Genomic DNA, 17,546 nt, shown 5'->3' on the forward strand with positions numbered 1-17,546 from the left:
TCCATCAATGACTCTATCATGCATGGTTCCGTAAGTCCTAATAGTAATACACGTAGTAAATATACACATCCGATGTTTTACCATGTTGAACGCTAAGTGTGCACTAAGATCTAAAATTTTAAATCTCAGTCAACTGAGATCTAAAAAGAAATTGCTAAAATTTTAAATAAAACCGATTGCATCTAGTAGACTATGAAATGCAATTTACTACCTTCGAAACAGCCTATAAATCAATCGCAGCATTCACATTTCATTATTTGAGCATTTGTAACGTTTGAGTACGGATGCTCAAAATTAACGCGATGGGTTTAATCGATTTTTTTTGTTGTTTTAGGGTCAAACAGGAGCCGGAAGAGGAAGAGTTAGTTTTTTGGAGCTCAGATGACGAAATGCGGGACGACGACGTTCCGGACGCCGATGTCCCGGACGCTGATGTCCCGTACGCCGATGTCCCAGACCCCGATGTCCCAGACGCCGATGTCCCAGACCCCGATGTCCCGTACGCCGATGTCCCGGACGCCGACGTTCCGGACGCCGATGTCCCAGACGCCGACGTTCTGGACGTCGACGTTCTGGACGACAACGTTACAGATGTGGGCGTTTGCTACCCGAGGGTAAAAAAAGATGTATTGGTAAGTAAGAGAACAAATAAAATCTTACATGTATGTAAAGAGAGAAATAACGAGAGGGGAGTTTTTACTGTAGTTTCTTCTTTATTTCCACTTGTTCTAGTTCCGAGCGCGACTGTCACTGAGCTTGGTTCGATTACGACTGACCGACCGTTTACCGCAGACCCGCCTTATATTCCCAAACTTAGTTCCGTTGTTCTGGGTCTCTATTCACTCTCACATTCGGCCTTTCCTGACGCCTAACGCAGACCCTTGCTAGGCACTATGCTTCTTCCTCTGAAGATTCTAGCTCCTCTTCATTGACAGCATATGCCCACAGCTTCATATTGTCAATGCTAGTCGTTGTCATATTCGGCCCTTCGCATTCAGCGGCTTTTCTAACTTTAAAACGACCGTTTCGATTCACAGTCACAATTTGATAGGGCCCCAGATATTCGCTTGCCAGTTTCCTACCAGCCACAAACTGCGTTCTTCGTATAGCTACCAAATCCCCGGTCACATAACCCGATTCTGGTTTCCTTTTTTTATCGAATTCTTTTTTTTGAGCTAGCTGCGCTTCTTCAATAGCCTTTCTTGCATTGTACCGCATTTCCTGTCTATCTCGCTCAAATTCCTCATATATCTCCTGCCGCAATATTTCTCCCAGCTTATCATCAGTTAGATTCTTCATTCGCACGCCAAACATTAACTCAAAAGGTGATTTACCAGTAGTTGCATGCCCGTGTGCGTTAATCGCCCTCTGAACCCTTGGGACCTCCTTAAACCACTTGCAGGGATTCTCGGCAGATAGCTTGGATAACATGTTGAGCAACGTACGATTAACTCGCTCCGCTTGTCCGTTACCCCTAGGCACCCCTGTTGTGCAAACGACGTGTTCGATCCCGTTGGTGTTCATATACTCCGCAAACGAATTTGCCGTGAATGCCGCTCCTCGATCCGTCACCACTCGTTCTGGGTTCCCGAACACAGACGACCATTCTTCTATCTTCCGCAGCGTCTCCTCCGCACTCGTAGTTTTAGTCGGGTACAGCCAGACAAATTTGCTGAATCCATCCACCATCGTTAGTATGTACCGGTATTGCTTCGACGTTGCGTCCATTGGGCCGACGTGGTCGATGTGTAACGTGTGCAGCGGTTTGTCGCCCTTCTCTATAGGATGAAGATACCCTTCCTTCAGACCCAATTTTTTATTGTACAATATGCACTTCACACAATTTCCGATGACTTGTTTCACTTTCATTTCAACCTGAGGAATCCAATACTTCTGTGTCAACGTATGGATTGTTTTCTGACTACCGAAATGTCCGTTGTTATGCACCTCTTGAATAAGCTGCTTTTGCATACTTCGCGGAGCCACTATCAAATCTTGTCCATCCTTCAAATAATATAGTATGCCACCTTTCAAGTGGTATGCTCCATAAGGTTCTTTTCGTAGGATCTCACAAATTGCTTTCACCATTTCATCTTTCTGTTGACTGTTCTTGATGCGCGCCGTAACTTCTGACGTCACTACCATTACACGACATGGGTATCTACTGAGGCAATCCACGTGTCGAAGCCTCGATCCCGGTCGATGTTCCACTTCAAACGTAAAATCCTGCAGGTACATTACCCACGGTAACACTTCGCTAGGTACCTCAGCCTTTTTCAATGTCTGTTTAAACGCATTACAATCAGTCACCAGCTTAAAAGGTACACCCAGAAGATATCTTCTAAACTGCTTTGTTGCCAGGAACACAGCTTTCGCTTCTAGAACATAGCTATGTTTTCTTTCCTCTGCGGCCGTCGTTTTTTTACTCCAAAACGCTACCGGATGCAGTTTTCCTTCAAAACGTTGGAGTAACACCGCACCATATCCCTCCTTCGACGCGTCGGTATGCAATTCTGTCTCTGCTTCACGGTCGTACAACCGTAACACTGGTTCACTCGCAAGTATCTCCTTCAACTGGTTAAAGGCTAGCAGCTCTTGACTTCCCACCACGAACTCCGTATCCTTACGCAGAAGATTGGTGAGGGGGCGAGCGATATGAGCGTAGTTTTTCACGAATTTTCTGAAAAACCCGGTGAGCCCAAGAAAAGCCTGCACAGCCTTCACATTCTTCGGTACACTGAACTTGGTCACAGCATTGATCTTCTCGGCGCTTGGCGAAATCATGCCAATTTCCACATAGTGGCCAAGGAAATGGACTGAGGACTGCATAAACATGCATTTTTTCCATTTCACCGCGAGTCCATGTTCTGCAGCCGTCATGAGCACTTGCTCCGTTTTCCACAGACACTCCGCCGCCGTTTTTGCGTAAACGATCAAATCGTCCATGTACACTTCTAACACGCCTTCATTGATCAAGTTCAAAAACACGTGGTAGACGAAGCGCATGAACACCGCAGGAGAGTTACACAACCCAAACGGTGCTCTATTAAATTCGTAAAACCCCTTTTTCGTCACAAAAGCGGTGTATTTCTTACTCGCCTCGTCGACCGGCACATGGAAAAATCCATTTTCTAAATCCATCACCGAGAACCACTTTGCACTCTGAAGCTTCTCCAGCACCTCGTCGATCCGCGGAATTGGAAATCCGTCTTTGAGTATCATCGAGTTCAGTTTCCTGAAATCGACGCATACACGATTGCTGCCGTCTTTCTTCTTCACCACGACCACCCGGCTGGCGAAATCAGACGTCGAAGCTTGCACAATCCCTTTTGATAGCCATTCGTCCACCTGCTCGTTAACGGCTTTTTCTTCCGGGTACGCAAGTCGCCCCGGTGTATGTCGAAAAGGAACAATGCTTTCGTTTGGGAGTATTCTCAATTTCACTGGACCGTCCTCCAATTTTGGTTCGCACCATGCTTCGTTGTATTTACTAACGACACTATCGATTGCCTCCTGGAATTTGGGTGGTACTACTATTTTGTCCGGCTCGCAAATAAACACGTCACCGCTAAACACACATTCTTCCTCCTTGTTCTTACCACTTGGGCGCACTTTTATGCCGTCTTTCGTCACCGTCGCTTCCATATCTTTCAAAGCCTCTCTTCCGATGACTGCCTCGTAACACATGCTTCCAGTAGGAACAACATAGAACTGTATTTCCTTGTACTCATTTTGGTCGATCGTCACTGTCGTCACTATTGTTCCCAACGCCGCAGTTCTTGTGCCGCCGAATCCGTTGAGGGTCATTGTTGTCGGAGTAACGCTTGGGAATCGTATGGCCTGTTGCGCTTCTTCGGACAAAAGATTGTATTGGCTGCCCGTATCGAAAAGGGTGTTTAGCTCTTTCGTTCCGATTCTCATGGTGATCGTTCCCCCTTTGTCGCCGCTGACTAAATTGGTGTTCCCGGAAAAACTCGGTCTGTCTTTGCATTCGCGTGCTCGGTGACCTGGTCTGCTGCAGCCAAAACAAACCGGTCCTGCTACTTTGTTAGGGCACTCTTTGGCAAAATGTCCCATTTTCCCGCAGGTACGGCATTTTACGCTGGCCGCTGTTATTTGTTTGGGATTGTTGCCATCCGTAATCTTTGTGATTACTGGTCGCTTCTGACGTTGTTCGCGAATTTGGGCGACCAATTTTTCGTATCCCTTCATTTGACCTTTCGGTAAAAGAGTAAATGAGGCCCCGGCCGCCATGTTTTCGATCGTGGCTACACCTCTTGTGGACGTTTAAACTGAATGTATGCAATTGGTGATACATTAATTCGTTAAATTCAACCTACGAGTATTTGAACCGTAGTGTGTACCGTTAATTTCGGCTACGCAATCAACCTAGGGGTGCGGTATGAGGGGGGCCCACGGGCCCCCCTTATTTCTCAAAACTATAACAAACTCTCTTTTTCGGTAGACCTAGCGCAGTCCGCTCGCTTCGCTCGCTGCGGGCGCGCCGCCGTTTCCAAATCATTTCTTCGGCTAAACTCATTGTTTCATGCTGTCCATCATGTGTGGTATAGTTTACTTACTAGTAACTTAACATGTAAAAGCATATTAATCTACATTCAACCTCCACTGCGTGATTAGTTTAAACCGTTATGGTCTTTTAAGCGAACCGTTAGCGTTCAAAAATTCGAAACGAATGCATGTGTCGCGCTTTGCATAGCTTCAGGCGTTAAATGTGAACCAGCAGGAAGAGGAGAATCTAGCCCGGGGCCTCATTTACTCTTTTACCGACCTTTCAATTCTTTAATTGTTTTCGCAGCGATCAGGCAGGCTTTGTTCAAGGGATCGTCGTCTATCCCTTTCACTATGTACTCGCAAAGGGATTCTTCTTCCACGTGTCCCTTTTTCCCAATTGCACACATCGCGTAAATGTATTCCGTAAATGTTTCTTCTGTCTTCTTCTTCCGGTGTCGTAACGATTCGTGGACACTTGCGCTCGACACTTTTTCCTCGAACTCTTCCACTAGCGCACACTTTAGCTCCTTCCACGACGACACTTCGGGAATGCTTTTTACAAAAGCCTTGGCTGCGCCCTGCAGCACACGTTTAGCGTAAATAAGCTTGTGGAGTTCATGCCACTTGAAAAGTTGGCTACTCGTCTCGAACTCAACCACCCATGCACACACATCTTCGGCTCCGGAGAACGTAGGCAAATAATCTTGCACATCCTTAAAGTGAATGGACACACTCTGGACCTCGTGATTCACATTCTCTCGTGACGATACACTGTCCCTTTCTATGGCGTCCGCATAGTCATCCACCCCCGTGATGTCTTGACTTCCACCTTCCCGATGCGCCATTATTCTACCAGCCAATTCCTCCTTCGTGCCGTCTGTGTTGAGTCCCAAGGTCTCACACCTTTTCACCAAGCCGATACGGGTAAATTGTTCCACTAATTCTTCTACACTTGCCATTGCGCAAAATCAAAAGGCACAATTCGCAAAACTCGAGCGTGCAATGTTGAAGCGCAATCCCACTTCTGACACCAAATGTAAAGAGAGAAATAACGAGAGGGGAGTTTTTACTGTAGTTTCTTCTTTATTTCCACTTGTTCTAGTTCCGAGCGCGACTGTCACTGAGCTTGGTTCGATTACGACTGACCGACCGTTTACCGCAGACCCGCCTTATATTCCCAAACTTAGTTCCGTTGTTCTGGGTCTCTATTCACTCTCACATGTATTAAAAGATGTTTTCACTCATTTCCAGGGCTGGCAACCTTCGCTAGGGGACATCGAAGAAGAAGAGGCGGAAATGTTTTACGAAGATGACGATTTCCTGGAGGAAAACACGGATTCCGAAATCGACGCTCTAAAGGAAAAACAGTCAAAGAAGGATGACACCGTCTGCCATGGATCGGTGTTTGGCAGGATTACTTATTTTATTTTTTTGTAGTTAGATGTAGTTAGATTTATTATTGTATTGATCAATTGTTTGATAAAAATGTAATCATTTTGTAATGTAACCATGTAAATGTAAACAATGTAAATGTAAATGTAAATGAGCTGATGTGTTTAAAAATATTAAAATTAAATAAACATTTAAATCGCTGCACAGAAGATGTTTTTGTTACCCGTAAACAATTTCATTGTAATAAAGGAACTGCAAAAAAATTTTGAGTTGGGTTAAGTTTATAACTTTTATTTCTTTTCCTCGAGGTTGTTTGACCGCAGGTCTACACAGCGCTGCAACAATCCTTCGACCGCAAGTTTCATTCTTTCCGGAAGTTCGATTCTTTCCGATTTCTTTTAGAATATTGTTTCAAAGTGTTCATGGCCGAAATCAGAGAAAACATAAATTCATGATTAAAATATATTCAACTGATCGCAATATTAAGTGAACATCGCTAGAGTAGCGTCTTGTTCAATATCCGAATAGATTCTTGAATGATAATGTGTGGTTTTCTTTACTCTCATTTACTCTTTTACTCGATGGAGAAACATTTATGCTTTTTTTCACCAATTCTGTTAAATTCATGAAATGCCCCCATCGTGTTTGGGTACACTTTGCCCAAATTCATTAAAATGTTTTCACTGCTGCTTCTGGACTCGATGCCTATTGTATTGTTGTTGACAGTTTGTAGTATTTTCCCAACGAGGTCTTCGTAAATTCTGTTCTAGGTGAATATTTACTTACCGGCAACAGTTCACCAACAAGCCGAGTCAAAGGCAACAAATTCAATAGCCACAGGACAAGAAAACAAGAACAAATTTTGGTAAGTAGGATAAAACATAAAACCTTACACGTAGTAAATATACACATCAGATAAGTGTGCACTAAGATCTAAAATTTTAAATCTCAGCCAACTGAGATCTTAAAAGAAATTGCTAAAATTTTAAATAAAACCGATTGTATCTAGTAGACTATGAAATGAAATTTACTACCTTCGAAACAGCCTATAAATCAATCGCAGCATTCACATTTCATTATTTGAGCATTTGTAACGATTGAGTACGGATGCTCAAAACTAACACAATGGGTATGATCGATTTCTTTTGTTGTTTTAGGTCCAAAAAGGAGCCGGAAGAGGAAGAATTCGTTTTGTGGAGCTCAATAGAAGTAAATGATGAATTCGGACCAGTTGACGAAATGCGGGATGAGGATGTTACGAACGAAGATGTCCAGGACGCCGATGTCCCGAACGAAGATGTCCCGAACGAAGATGTCCAGGACGCCGATGTCCCGAACGAAGATGTCCCGGACGCCGATGTCCAGGACGCCGATGTCCCGTCCGCCGATGTCCCGGACGCCGATGTCCCGGACGCCAATGTCCCGGACGCCGATGTCCCGGACGCCGATGTCCCGGACGCCGATGTCCCGGACGCCGATGTCCCGGACGCCGATGTCCCGGACGCCGATGTCCCGGACGCCGATGTCCCGGACGCCGATGTCCCGGACGCCGATGTCCCGGACGCCGATGTCCCGGACGTCGATGTCCCGGACGCCGACGACGTTCTGGATGACGACGACGTTCTGGACGTCGACGTTCTGGACGACAACGTTATAGATGTGGGCGTTTGCTACCCGAGGGTAAAAAAAGATGTATTGGTAAGTAAGAGAAAAAATAAAAGATTACGTGTATTAAAAGATGTTTTCACTCATTTCCAGGGCTGGCAACCTTCGCTAGGGGACATCGAAGAAGGAGATGCAGAAATGTTTTACGAAGATGACGATTTCCTGGAGGAAAACACGGATTCCGAAATCGACGCTCCAAAGGAAAAACAGTCAAAGAAGGATGACACCGCCTGCCATGGATCGGTGTTTGGCAGGATTACTTATTTTATTTTTTTGTAGTTAGATGTAGTTAGATTTATTATTGTATTGATCAATTGTTTGATAAAAATGTAATCATTTTGTAATGTAACCATGTAAATGTAAACAATGTAAATGTAAATGTAAATGAGCTGATGTGTTTAAAAATATTCAAATTAAATAAACATTTAAATCGCTGCACAGAAGATGTTTTTGTTACCCGTAAACAATTTCATTGTAATAAAGGAACTGCAAAAAAATTTTGAGTTGGGTTTAGTTTATAACTTTTATTTCTTTTCCTCGAGGTTGTTTGACCGCAGGTCTACAAAGCGCTGCAACAATCCTTCGACTGGGAGTTTCATGTTCGATTCTTTCCGATTTCTTTTAGAATATTGTTTCAAAATGTTCATAGCCGAAATCAGAGAAAACGTGATTTCATGATTAAAATATATTCAACTGATCGCAACATTAAGTACACCTCGCTAGAGTAGCGTCTTGTTCAATATTCGAATAGATTCTTGAGTGATAATTTTTGTGGTTTTCTTTACTCTCATTTACTCTTTTACCCAATGGAGAAACATTGATGCTTTTTTCATCAATTCTGCCAAATTCATGAAATGCCGTCCAACGTGTTTGGCTACACTCAGCACAAATTCATTCAAATGTTTTCACTGCTGCTTCTGGGCTCGATTTATATTGTATTGTTGTTGACATTTTTTAGTATTTTCTGAACGAAGTAAATTCATTTCTTGATTGATATTTACTTACCGGCAACAGTTCACTAACAAGCTGAGTCAAAGGCAACCCAAATTCAATAGCCACAGGGCAAGAAAAAAGACCGAGTTTTAGTAAGCACGATAAAACATAAAACCTTAGGCCGATAATAGACGGCGGGCGTCCGACGCGTCCGTGTCCCGAATGTTATCTACAATCTGTCAAACTGACATCTTCTAGGTCACTTTCGGCACGCGCTAGCCGACGCGCCTGCCTGGACGCAGAGTTGCTTCGAGCAAGCAACTCTGCGTTCCACGCGCTAGCGCGTCCGTTGACGTTTCAATATAAATGTTCAGTTGTAATTAGTTCGTTGAGTGGTTGTTGTATAAAAACACATATCACACCTGCCACGCTAAGAAAGAATGAGTTTTTCTTCTTAAATACTTAAAATAAAATGATTGTAAGCTGGCGACGCGCGTTCAAAATGGCGGGTGGTTAGCTAGACGATGCGCGTCCCACGCGGGTAAATGACAATTCGTTAAACGTCAATTAGACCCCATTTTGACTGATGTTCGATAACATTCGGGACGCGGACGCGTCGGACGCGCGCCGTCTATTAGCGGCTTAACACGCTTTCCAGACTGCACTGTCGCGTAACGCGACGTCGCCTGACAGGCGCTGAACTCCATGCAAAAAAAACCTAGCGCGATTCGCGCGACATCGCGCATGGTTTTTTTTATATGGAGTTCAGCTCCTGTCAGGCGACGTCGCGCTGTAGTGTGGACCCCGAGTAAGGAGTTTCCCAAACCCGTAAGCCCTTTCATCAATGGTCATAGGACTTTTTATACCATACTCTTTGCTAACAATATATTCAACAACAATTGCATCAGTTTTTTGTGCATGATAAAACACACTTTTTCTATTTGAATCCAGCTGATTGCAAAAAACAATAGGATTTTTCTCTGTCAAATAAGAGAATATTTTCCAGTTCATTGGACCATTTCCACCATTGCACACACAATAAGAAAGGTGTTCCAGTTGTTATCGCTGCTATTGACTTACTTTGCATCAACAACGCAATGATCAAGAAAATGTATTAAAAATTGGAAAAGGCTACTTATTTGAAGGAGAAAGGTCCTACGGTCTCTTACAATCAATCGGATTCAAATGAAAAAAGTGGTAAAGCGCACATTAATGTAGGATGCTTTGAAATTCTGTAGTACGTATTAAAATTATGTATTTTAATATACAAGCACACATGAATGAGCACGGTAGTAGCATTAAAACCTCGCTTCCGAGAGTATTATTAGGTTATCGTTATTGTTATTGTCCTCTACTTAGTGGACACACCTTCCATGGATTGATATTTTTCAAACTAAAGTATGAAGGGCTGATAATAATCTTACCATAACCTAAACGCTTCTTTCGATCCAAAACGTTACAAGAGATGTTATTTTGTTGGAAATAAGCATAGTTCAATGCAATGCAACGTTTTTTTATTTGCCTGCAATTGAGCGTATCACCTTATACGGGTGCATCTGGTTTTCCAAGAAGTAGTGAAAAGAGGATGGAAATAAACGAACAACAATATGTCTTCTATCGCTAGTAGGGTACCATACATTTCACTTCGCCATTACATTTCTACTCGATATACGCTACTCTCGTCTATTTTTTTTTTGTTGTTAAGTTTTAGTTCCTTTCTAATCATCAGCTCACACGAACAAAAGTCTTTCTGACCATCAGGATGCCACCCCAGATGCCTTTTTCATAGAGAATATGTCTCCATAAAACATGTGTTTTGGGAGTGCCCTTTATTCCTTTGCTCTAACTAAGTTCTCTACACCAGTCGTTTACCAATCGCCCTCGGTACTGTTCCTGTAATATTTTCTTTTCTTATTATTCGTTCCTCCTTCCTGCCCTTCGCCCCATTCAATCGTTTATTATAGTTTATGTGTGTTTGTATGTTAAACCTATCCATCCTACAACGTTTATATCCTGTTCAGGCGTCAGAGCCGTTATCAATTTGATCGGGTTGCAAAGTCACCGGTATTATATTTGTTGATATCGTTTAACGTTCATTAAAGGTATCATAGTTTGTGGGTAGGACTACCGGAAGTCCAGCACAAGTATGTCGATCGAATTGTTTTGGTTGACCAGTTGCGGAGCAGTTGCTTTTATATGCCATTTAGACAGTAGTGTCACTTTGAATGAATTCAACGGTTCTATGGATATGTGAAGTGTAGCACGAAATGGAGATGATTATGGTCAGTGATCAGCATGTATATAACATGTGAAAAACGAAACATGGGTTTGGCTAAAATGAGTCAAGGATATCATAATGATTGTAAAGTGGAAACGAGATCACAATTGATGCAACATTATGACACCAAAGAGAAGCATTAACCAATTCGTGTGTTTTTTAAAACAACTTAGTCAAGCTCAGTATGGTACAGTTGTCTACAAATGACATAATTGCTACGAGAAAACAACACAAAAACATCAGGGCTATTCCCTAAAATAATAGTATTGAATAGGGGTTTGTGCGTTAGTTCTATCTAGAGGGATAATAATAGATCGATTTGTTCGAACTGAACGAAAAATAAGATTTTTATATAAACTGAAGATAATGCTCCCCAAATAAATTATCCATTTTACTTACTAAGCGAATTAAGAACTTACTAAGCGAAGCAAGAAAGAAATGTAACATTCTCCTATAAGACATTCATTTTCGCGGGATTCAGCTCTTACTACATTTATTCAATTATCCTACAACTCTCTGTGCGTGTGGGTACGTTCGTTAATCGTATCAACCACTATTACCGATCAGCTTATCGTTTTACTTTTGGCATCCATTATCGTACCGTGTTCTGCTTCAATTCACCAATCTTTCTCTAGCTAGGTATACCACTCTCTGTCTACTTATAAATGCCTATAAGAAATGGGTGCATTGTAATGCCTAGTGGCGTGTGTTGATACATTGAGCTAAGAACTTATACTTGAAGTATAAATAAAGAACGAAGCAGGATACAGGGTACCGCAGAGTTTTACAGCTGGCGTTTCATTATTCATTCCTTGTATTCCTTGTATTCCTTGATTTGTTTTAGAAAACATCCCAAAGTCCACATCGACATTCGAATCAAGATCCTTTACTTTTCTTCAGCTCCTCCTCCAATAATGTCTAGATCGATGGTTTTTCCGTTTTCGAGCGCGTTTTCGTGACCTTCTCCGGCTTCTTGGTGCGTGGTAGCGTGGTGCAGCTGGCGGACATTTTTTCCTGCAATGACAACGAGGCACAATGATTTATAGTGAAATCCGTTGGATTTTACTTTTCTTGTTCGCGCAGCGAATAATATGGTAATAATATAAGATACAGATGAACCAGCGACTGGCGTACATGCATTTTTATCTTATCAATTCTCTTTCCTATCGTCAAAACATAGCAGTTCAATTTTGATGCGATCCATTTTTCTATAAGGCGGAATATACTATCACATATAGTCAAATTGCGTTTGAATTAAAAAAAAATGTCCTAGTTTATCATAACAATAATGGATTTGGGGGGTTCGCGACAGTTTAACAAATCGACCCACGAACGCATTCGACGGCGTGGGTTCCGTCATCTCTTGTCCGAATTAGCACCTATTCGTCATTCGTTAAGTTAGCGGAACTTCGTAAAGTTTAAGTATGTTGATTTGTTATCAGTATGTTGATGTGTTATAATACAAAATTATCTCGCCAAATGAAATTTGTTTTGGTGTGAGGTGAAGGGATTTAATTGAAAGAATCACAACAAAATCCTCGAATAGGGGTTAACATCGGCTTGATGGATCATAATAAACCCTGATGATGCTGAAAGGAGAATAGAGAGTTAATACGTTGACTGCCTATGGTATCTTTTTTTTATCAGCTGAGTTCTACAAGATTGGTCTTCAAAAACCGTTGGTTTTATAAATTTTATAAAAATTTTTTTAACAAAACTGATCTTACTAATGCAACGATCTAAAAACTGCTTGGCCAATGTGTGTAGTGTTGAAGCCATGACACCGTATACAAACAAGTGAAAATTTTAAGATTTCTGACGCACATCCCGAGAAATACTTTCCAAAGAATAATCGCAGTATTATTTATGCTTTTGTAGCAAAGTAGATCTAAATCTCTTTTAAAGATTATTCAATTGTCTTCATATGTTTCATGCCTTCATACTTTTATGTAACACGCAAAATTTTACTGACGAATGATCATTGATGAATAATTTGCATATTTTGATGCATGGCATGCAGCTCAAAAAGAAGATCATTTACCTTTGCATGACGCGGAAAGCGTTGATATTTTATTTTTTAGTCACTTCTACTATCTTTCTATCATCTTACTATGCGTTATATTTCAACTAGGATACACGAAATGTGTTGTAAAGAAATTCGAAGAATAGATTGAAAAGAACAATACTTTCTTCTTCCAAGCACAGTTCCATGGTCAAAATAAAGTCAAATGACGAAGGTATTGTAATGAAACGAAATCGATCAAAATGGAAAAGCGAACCAAACAAAACACAAAACTCAAACTAAAAATTATGACAAAAAACACACAAACGTAAAACGTAACCGATTCCACTTCCGTCGCTAACCTTTGTGTCCACGATCGAAAGATTCAAATGAAGACAGGACTTCAAAGTGGATCGTGGATGTGTGGGCGTCGGATTTTTGCCACTTAGATTTCCGTTTCCTTCGGATGTGCTCCTGCCGCGGTCGTTGGCGATTCAGTCCGGGGGCGACCGGTGGGTGCTGTTTCGCTGTGCGTTTTAAACATTCCCGTCAGGGAACTCATGAACTTCTTCGGCTTGGGTGAGCTGGTACTATTGCTGACTTTCGCAACACCGGTAGCCGGTTTTCTCTCAATCGATTGGCTTCTGGAAGGTGGGGAAGATACTTTTGTTGCTACGGTTGGCGATTTGGGGACACGTTGCTCTCGAACAACGACCATCTCGGGTGGACCGGGAAGAGAGGATGCTCCAGAGGGCACCGGCGGCGCCTTTCGTTGCTTTCCGAAGGATGCGTGTTTCTTCGCATGGGCTGCTTGGGATGAATCGCTGATGCCCAGGTTGATAACACTATTTTCACTACTTTCCGACGTTGCCAGTGAAGACGTGGATGCAGTTAGGCTGGTCGAGCTGATGGCTTGCAAGAGTTGTGGCGGCTCTTCTTTGGCAACCGTCTCTACCGTGAACGAAAGTTGCTGTTCGCTTGGTTCTTCAGGCAGAGGTTTTTCTATTACCACTTCAGGATTCTGCTCCGCCAGTGAATCGCTTTCATTTTCCAGTACGGGTTGTACTTCGACCTCGTTCACAGTGTCTTCCTTAGATTTCTCGTCAGTCGTCTCCACTGGCTGGTTGCTTTCCTCTGTAATATCATTCACATTGCGTTGGTTATCGTCGCCAACGGAAACTGCTTCGCCGACAGTCATTGACTCGACTGTTTCTACCTCCAAAAACTCATCGTTTTCTGTCGAAGAAACGGATATCGTGTCTCGGAAGTCATCGTCAACATTTGAGCGATCATCATTGGTACTATTTGTTCCAGCTTTTACGCTTTCCTTGGTACTGTTTTCCAGTTCCTGGGAGATATTTTCAACGGTCGCCTCTTTTTCATTTTGTAAACTTTCGTTTCCCTCCTCGGTAGTTACGTGCCCCTGTGCGTCTTTCTCGAATAGCAGATCCTCCATCTGATTGGTTCCAGACGTTTTTGAGTCCAAAATATTTGGACGTTCCTCCGTTTCTCCATCTGGTTCCTTTTCATTCGCAGTACCATCCACGGTTGCTGCTATCGTCTGCCTCCCCGTCATCTCTTCGCGCCTCTTCTGTTGCTCCATCCAGGCAAGAAACATTGCATACTTGTCGTTCAACGCGACTCCCGGGACGCTGGATTGCGTGCCACTGGAATAGATCGGACCAGTGGAGCCAACCAGTTCGGCGGTGTGTCCAGCCTGCGTAATGGCTGGCAACGATGTCCTCTGAGGCACTTCGTAGATTGTCGCTCGCTGCTGATAAAAGGAGGGCGAGACACCTGATCTTCCACCGCTAACGTCCTGGCCGTCGTAAAATACGTCGTCTTCGTAATCATCGGTCTTGTCGAAGGTGGAAAAAGAGGGCCAGCAACAACCATCCACAACAAAATCCGATAAAAAGAATCAACAAATAAAAATTAACTTGAAATTTAAAGGACGAAATTCAAACCATCCGAATGGGATTATTAAAGTGTTTGGAGGAAGCGTAGCATTGGACTGAGCAAACTACACCTATTCTAATTTTTAAAAAAATGTAATGTAGCTGAGGTTTCAAGAAATATTATAATGGCAAAAAGAAAACCGAAGTTGATGATTCGGAAAATAGATAATTCGTTTAAAACAACCGAATTAAAAAACTCTGTTGTTTTCTTTTCGTTCTGTAAACGGCTAGTTTCTAAAATATTTGTTTACTATCGTTCAACGTTTTTAACTTCTTGATACACCTCTTCCCCCGCTCAAAAAACATAAGAGTAGTCAACGGAACTGGTCTGAACAAAACTGGTGAGAAAAATCTGAAAATTTTGTTTTAGATGTAGTTTTGGATTTCAAGCAACGCCTTCGTTGTTTTCTAGTGTCCTTTTGGGGAACGAGTTGAACAAATGGTCTTCTCCACTTTGAATACGAAAGAAGTAAAGGTACATCTGTTCCTCACGCATTAACCCTATAGAACCCAAAGAAGGGAATCGCGTTTTTTATTCTCCTAAAGGTAGGTAGAATAAGGGCTCACCTAACCCAGTTTCTCGATTGGATTTTCCGCCTACACCCTAGCGGCTACTTACTTCACGCGTTTTCGATTTCAGTCTCGGCCGTGCCGTGTTGCTCATCGACGCCGTTCGGCTGAGACCCGGTTCCGCACTCGAGTATCCCGAGCTGATGTCGTCCGACGAGCGAATGTAACTGTGCAGGTTTTGGAAAGTATAAAAGGCTTGTTATCGATCTGCAAATGTCGTTCCAGTTGCCATTATTGTCTCACTTGTACGGTGGTACCGCTGTCGGAACCTGATGATGGTACGGAGTGCCGGCAATTTCCACCTCCGGGAAGTACATATCCATCTGACGGCTGCCGGAGGACGAACGCGAGCTCTTCGAGCGAAGCACCCGCTGCGGCCGGTTTACAATCTCGTCCACCTCATCTTGCGTGCGCTGCGTGTCCGGCTCGGATAGATCGCTCAGGCTGTAGCTTTTGCGCAAGGTCTGCACCAATCCGCCACCGCCCTGGGAATGAAGGAAAAAACGTTTTAGTTTCATGAGCAGTTCCCTTTATATTTCAAATTATCAAGGCTTTCTCTTTTACTTATGAGCATGTGTTTTTTTTTTATTTTCGACGATGTCTGTGAGTAATGTAAGATGTAGGTGAGCGATGGTGCATGTGTCTGTACATCGTGAATATGAATAGTTATCAAAAGATCATTAAAAACACTGAACAAAACAAAACAAAGGGAAAAAATACATACCAAAACTGCATTTGCATAACGGAGAGAAACAAACAAAAGAAAGCTCACTCGAAATTCGACTTTCAAACACAGCAACAAAGTTAACTCCTCCAAACGCTTTCTCGTTGTCATTTCTTCCTACCTAAGCGTCCATCGTTGACATTGCGTTTCTGGAGGATTATTCTGTAGATCTTTGAAATGAAAGCTTAAGCCGCATGGGGATGGTGGTTTGAGTGGCGGGCAACTTACCTACCGTTTTGTTATCAGCGCGAGTGAAGCATGTGGACTATTAACTAATGATACAACTAGCAAAACTGTGTTTCTTTTCTGTCGAGATATTGTTTAGATGCATCTATTGGTAATACAGTCGGACGTCGATTATCCGGGGCCGGATTAACCGGGGGGCGGATTATCCGGGGGTCTTGCAACTGACAACTGCACAACCGGGCTTAAATGTTTCCATGAATATTAGGTTGGTTCACAACATTTTGTAGCAATAATGTGTCAAATAAATTTTCTCTGATCGAAAATAGCAATAAAAATACCATAGGAAAGTAATTCAAACATTTTTTATGATTAATCAACTAACTGGAACTGGTCAAAAGTGAACTAGCCGAGACTCAAACCAGGTATTATAAATGGATTTTAGTATATGTTCGATTATCCGTGGAATTCGGTTATCCGGGGACCTCTCGGTCCCGACACCCCCGGATAATCGACGTTCACCTGTATATCGTATTTAGGCTTCTTACAAAAAAATACGCCTAAGTAATATCTTTTGGGAAAGCGTCTATACCAAAAACAAAAGGCATGGTCGGGGAGTTGTCTCCATTTTTTTCTTTGATTTAAATAAAGTAAGCCAATCATTTCAATATAATTGAAGGTAAAACACTGGCACATGTCTAACTCCCTCATTTTGCTTTATTTGAAAACCAATTTGATGATGAAATAATCAACGTTCGGGGCTATTCATTTTATGTCTGCGAACGGGTCTGCTACTCATATACTGAATATTTCAGTTGCTTTGTGCGTAAACAAATAAATCCCATTTCGTCGATTGTAGCTAACAACGCTTTTTCATGCCAACCATTGAGCTAGCTCCAAATAAAAGAGAATATTTAAACTAAATAGATATTTTCATGAATCTATTTTCACTACAATTTAAAACTACTTCATTGAATCATTTGTTTTGGCTAATCAAAGATTGTCGATTGTTCTTTTCTACTTAATTTATGATATTCCTTATCATTACATTTTCATGTCGATGTATGATACCTTTTCAGTGTGAGATTTCTTTGTCAACGTTTTATCTGTTTGGCCCTTTTGTGGACTGACCACACTATCAACTTGGACCATTCTAATTTTCACTATCGTAAGAAAAAACTTAATTATCATTCAAGATGCTACACTTGGTGGCTTTATGAAAATTCGATTTATTACGCTAATTTTGTTCTCCCAACATTAGAGTTTCTTAGTACTATGCTCCAAAGGAAAACAGTTCAAATGTTGTGAGATTATTTTTTTATATTTTAA

General features: G+C 42.1%; 1 protein-coding gene across 1 annotated transcript; it reads right to left on the reverse strand.

Moving 5' to 3' along the window:
- Positions 1 to 11,698: 11,698 nt before the first annotated feature.
- LOC131285709 (uncharacterized) lies at positions 11,699 to 16,145 on the reverse strand. The gene is made up of 4 exons (XM_058314565.1): positions 16,083 to 16,145; positions 15,554 to 15,795; positions 15,360 to 15,477; positions 11,699 to 11,794 (listed from the first exon to the last, which is right to left on the reverse strand). Exons 1-4 carry the CDS (start codon positions 16,143 to 16,145, stop codon positions 11,699 to 11,701), a joined length of 519 nt encoding a protein of 172 aa, XP_058170548.1.
- Between the last annotated feature and the right edge of the window lie 1,401 nt (positions 16,146 to 17,546).

This window comes from Anopheles ziemanni, chromosome 3 (genome assembly GCF_943734765.1).
Source record: "Anopheles ziemanni chromosome 3, idAnoZiCoDA_A2_x.2, whole genome shotgun sequence".
Lineage (NCBI taxonomy): Eukaryota > Metazoa > Arthropoda > Insecta > Diptera > Culicidae > Anopheles > Anopheles ziemanni.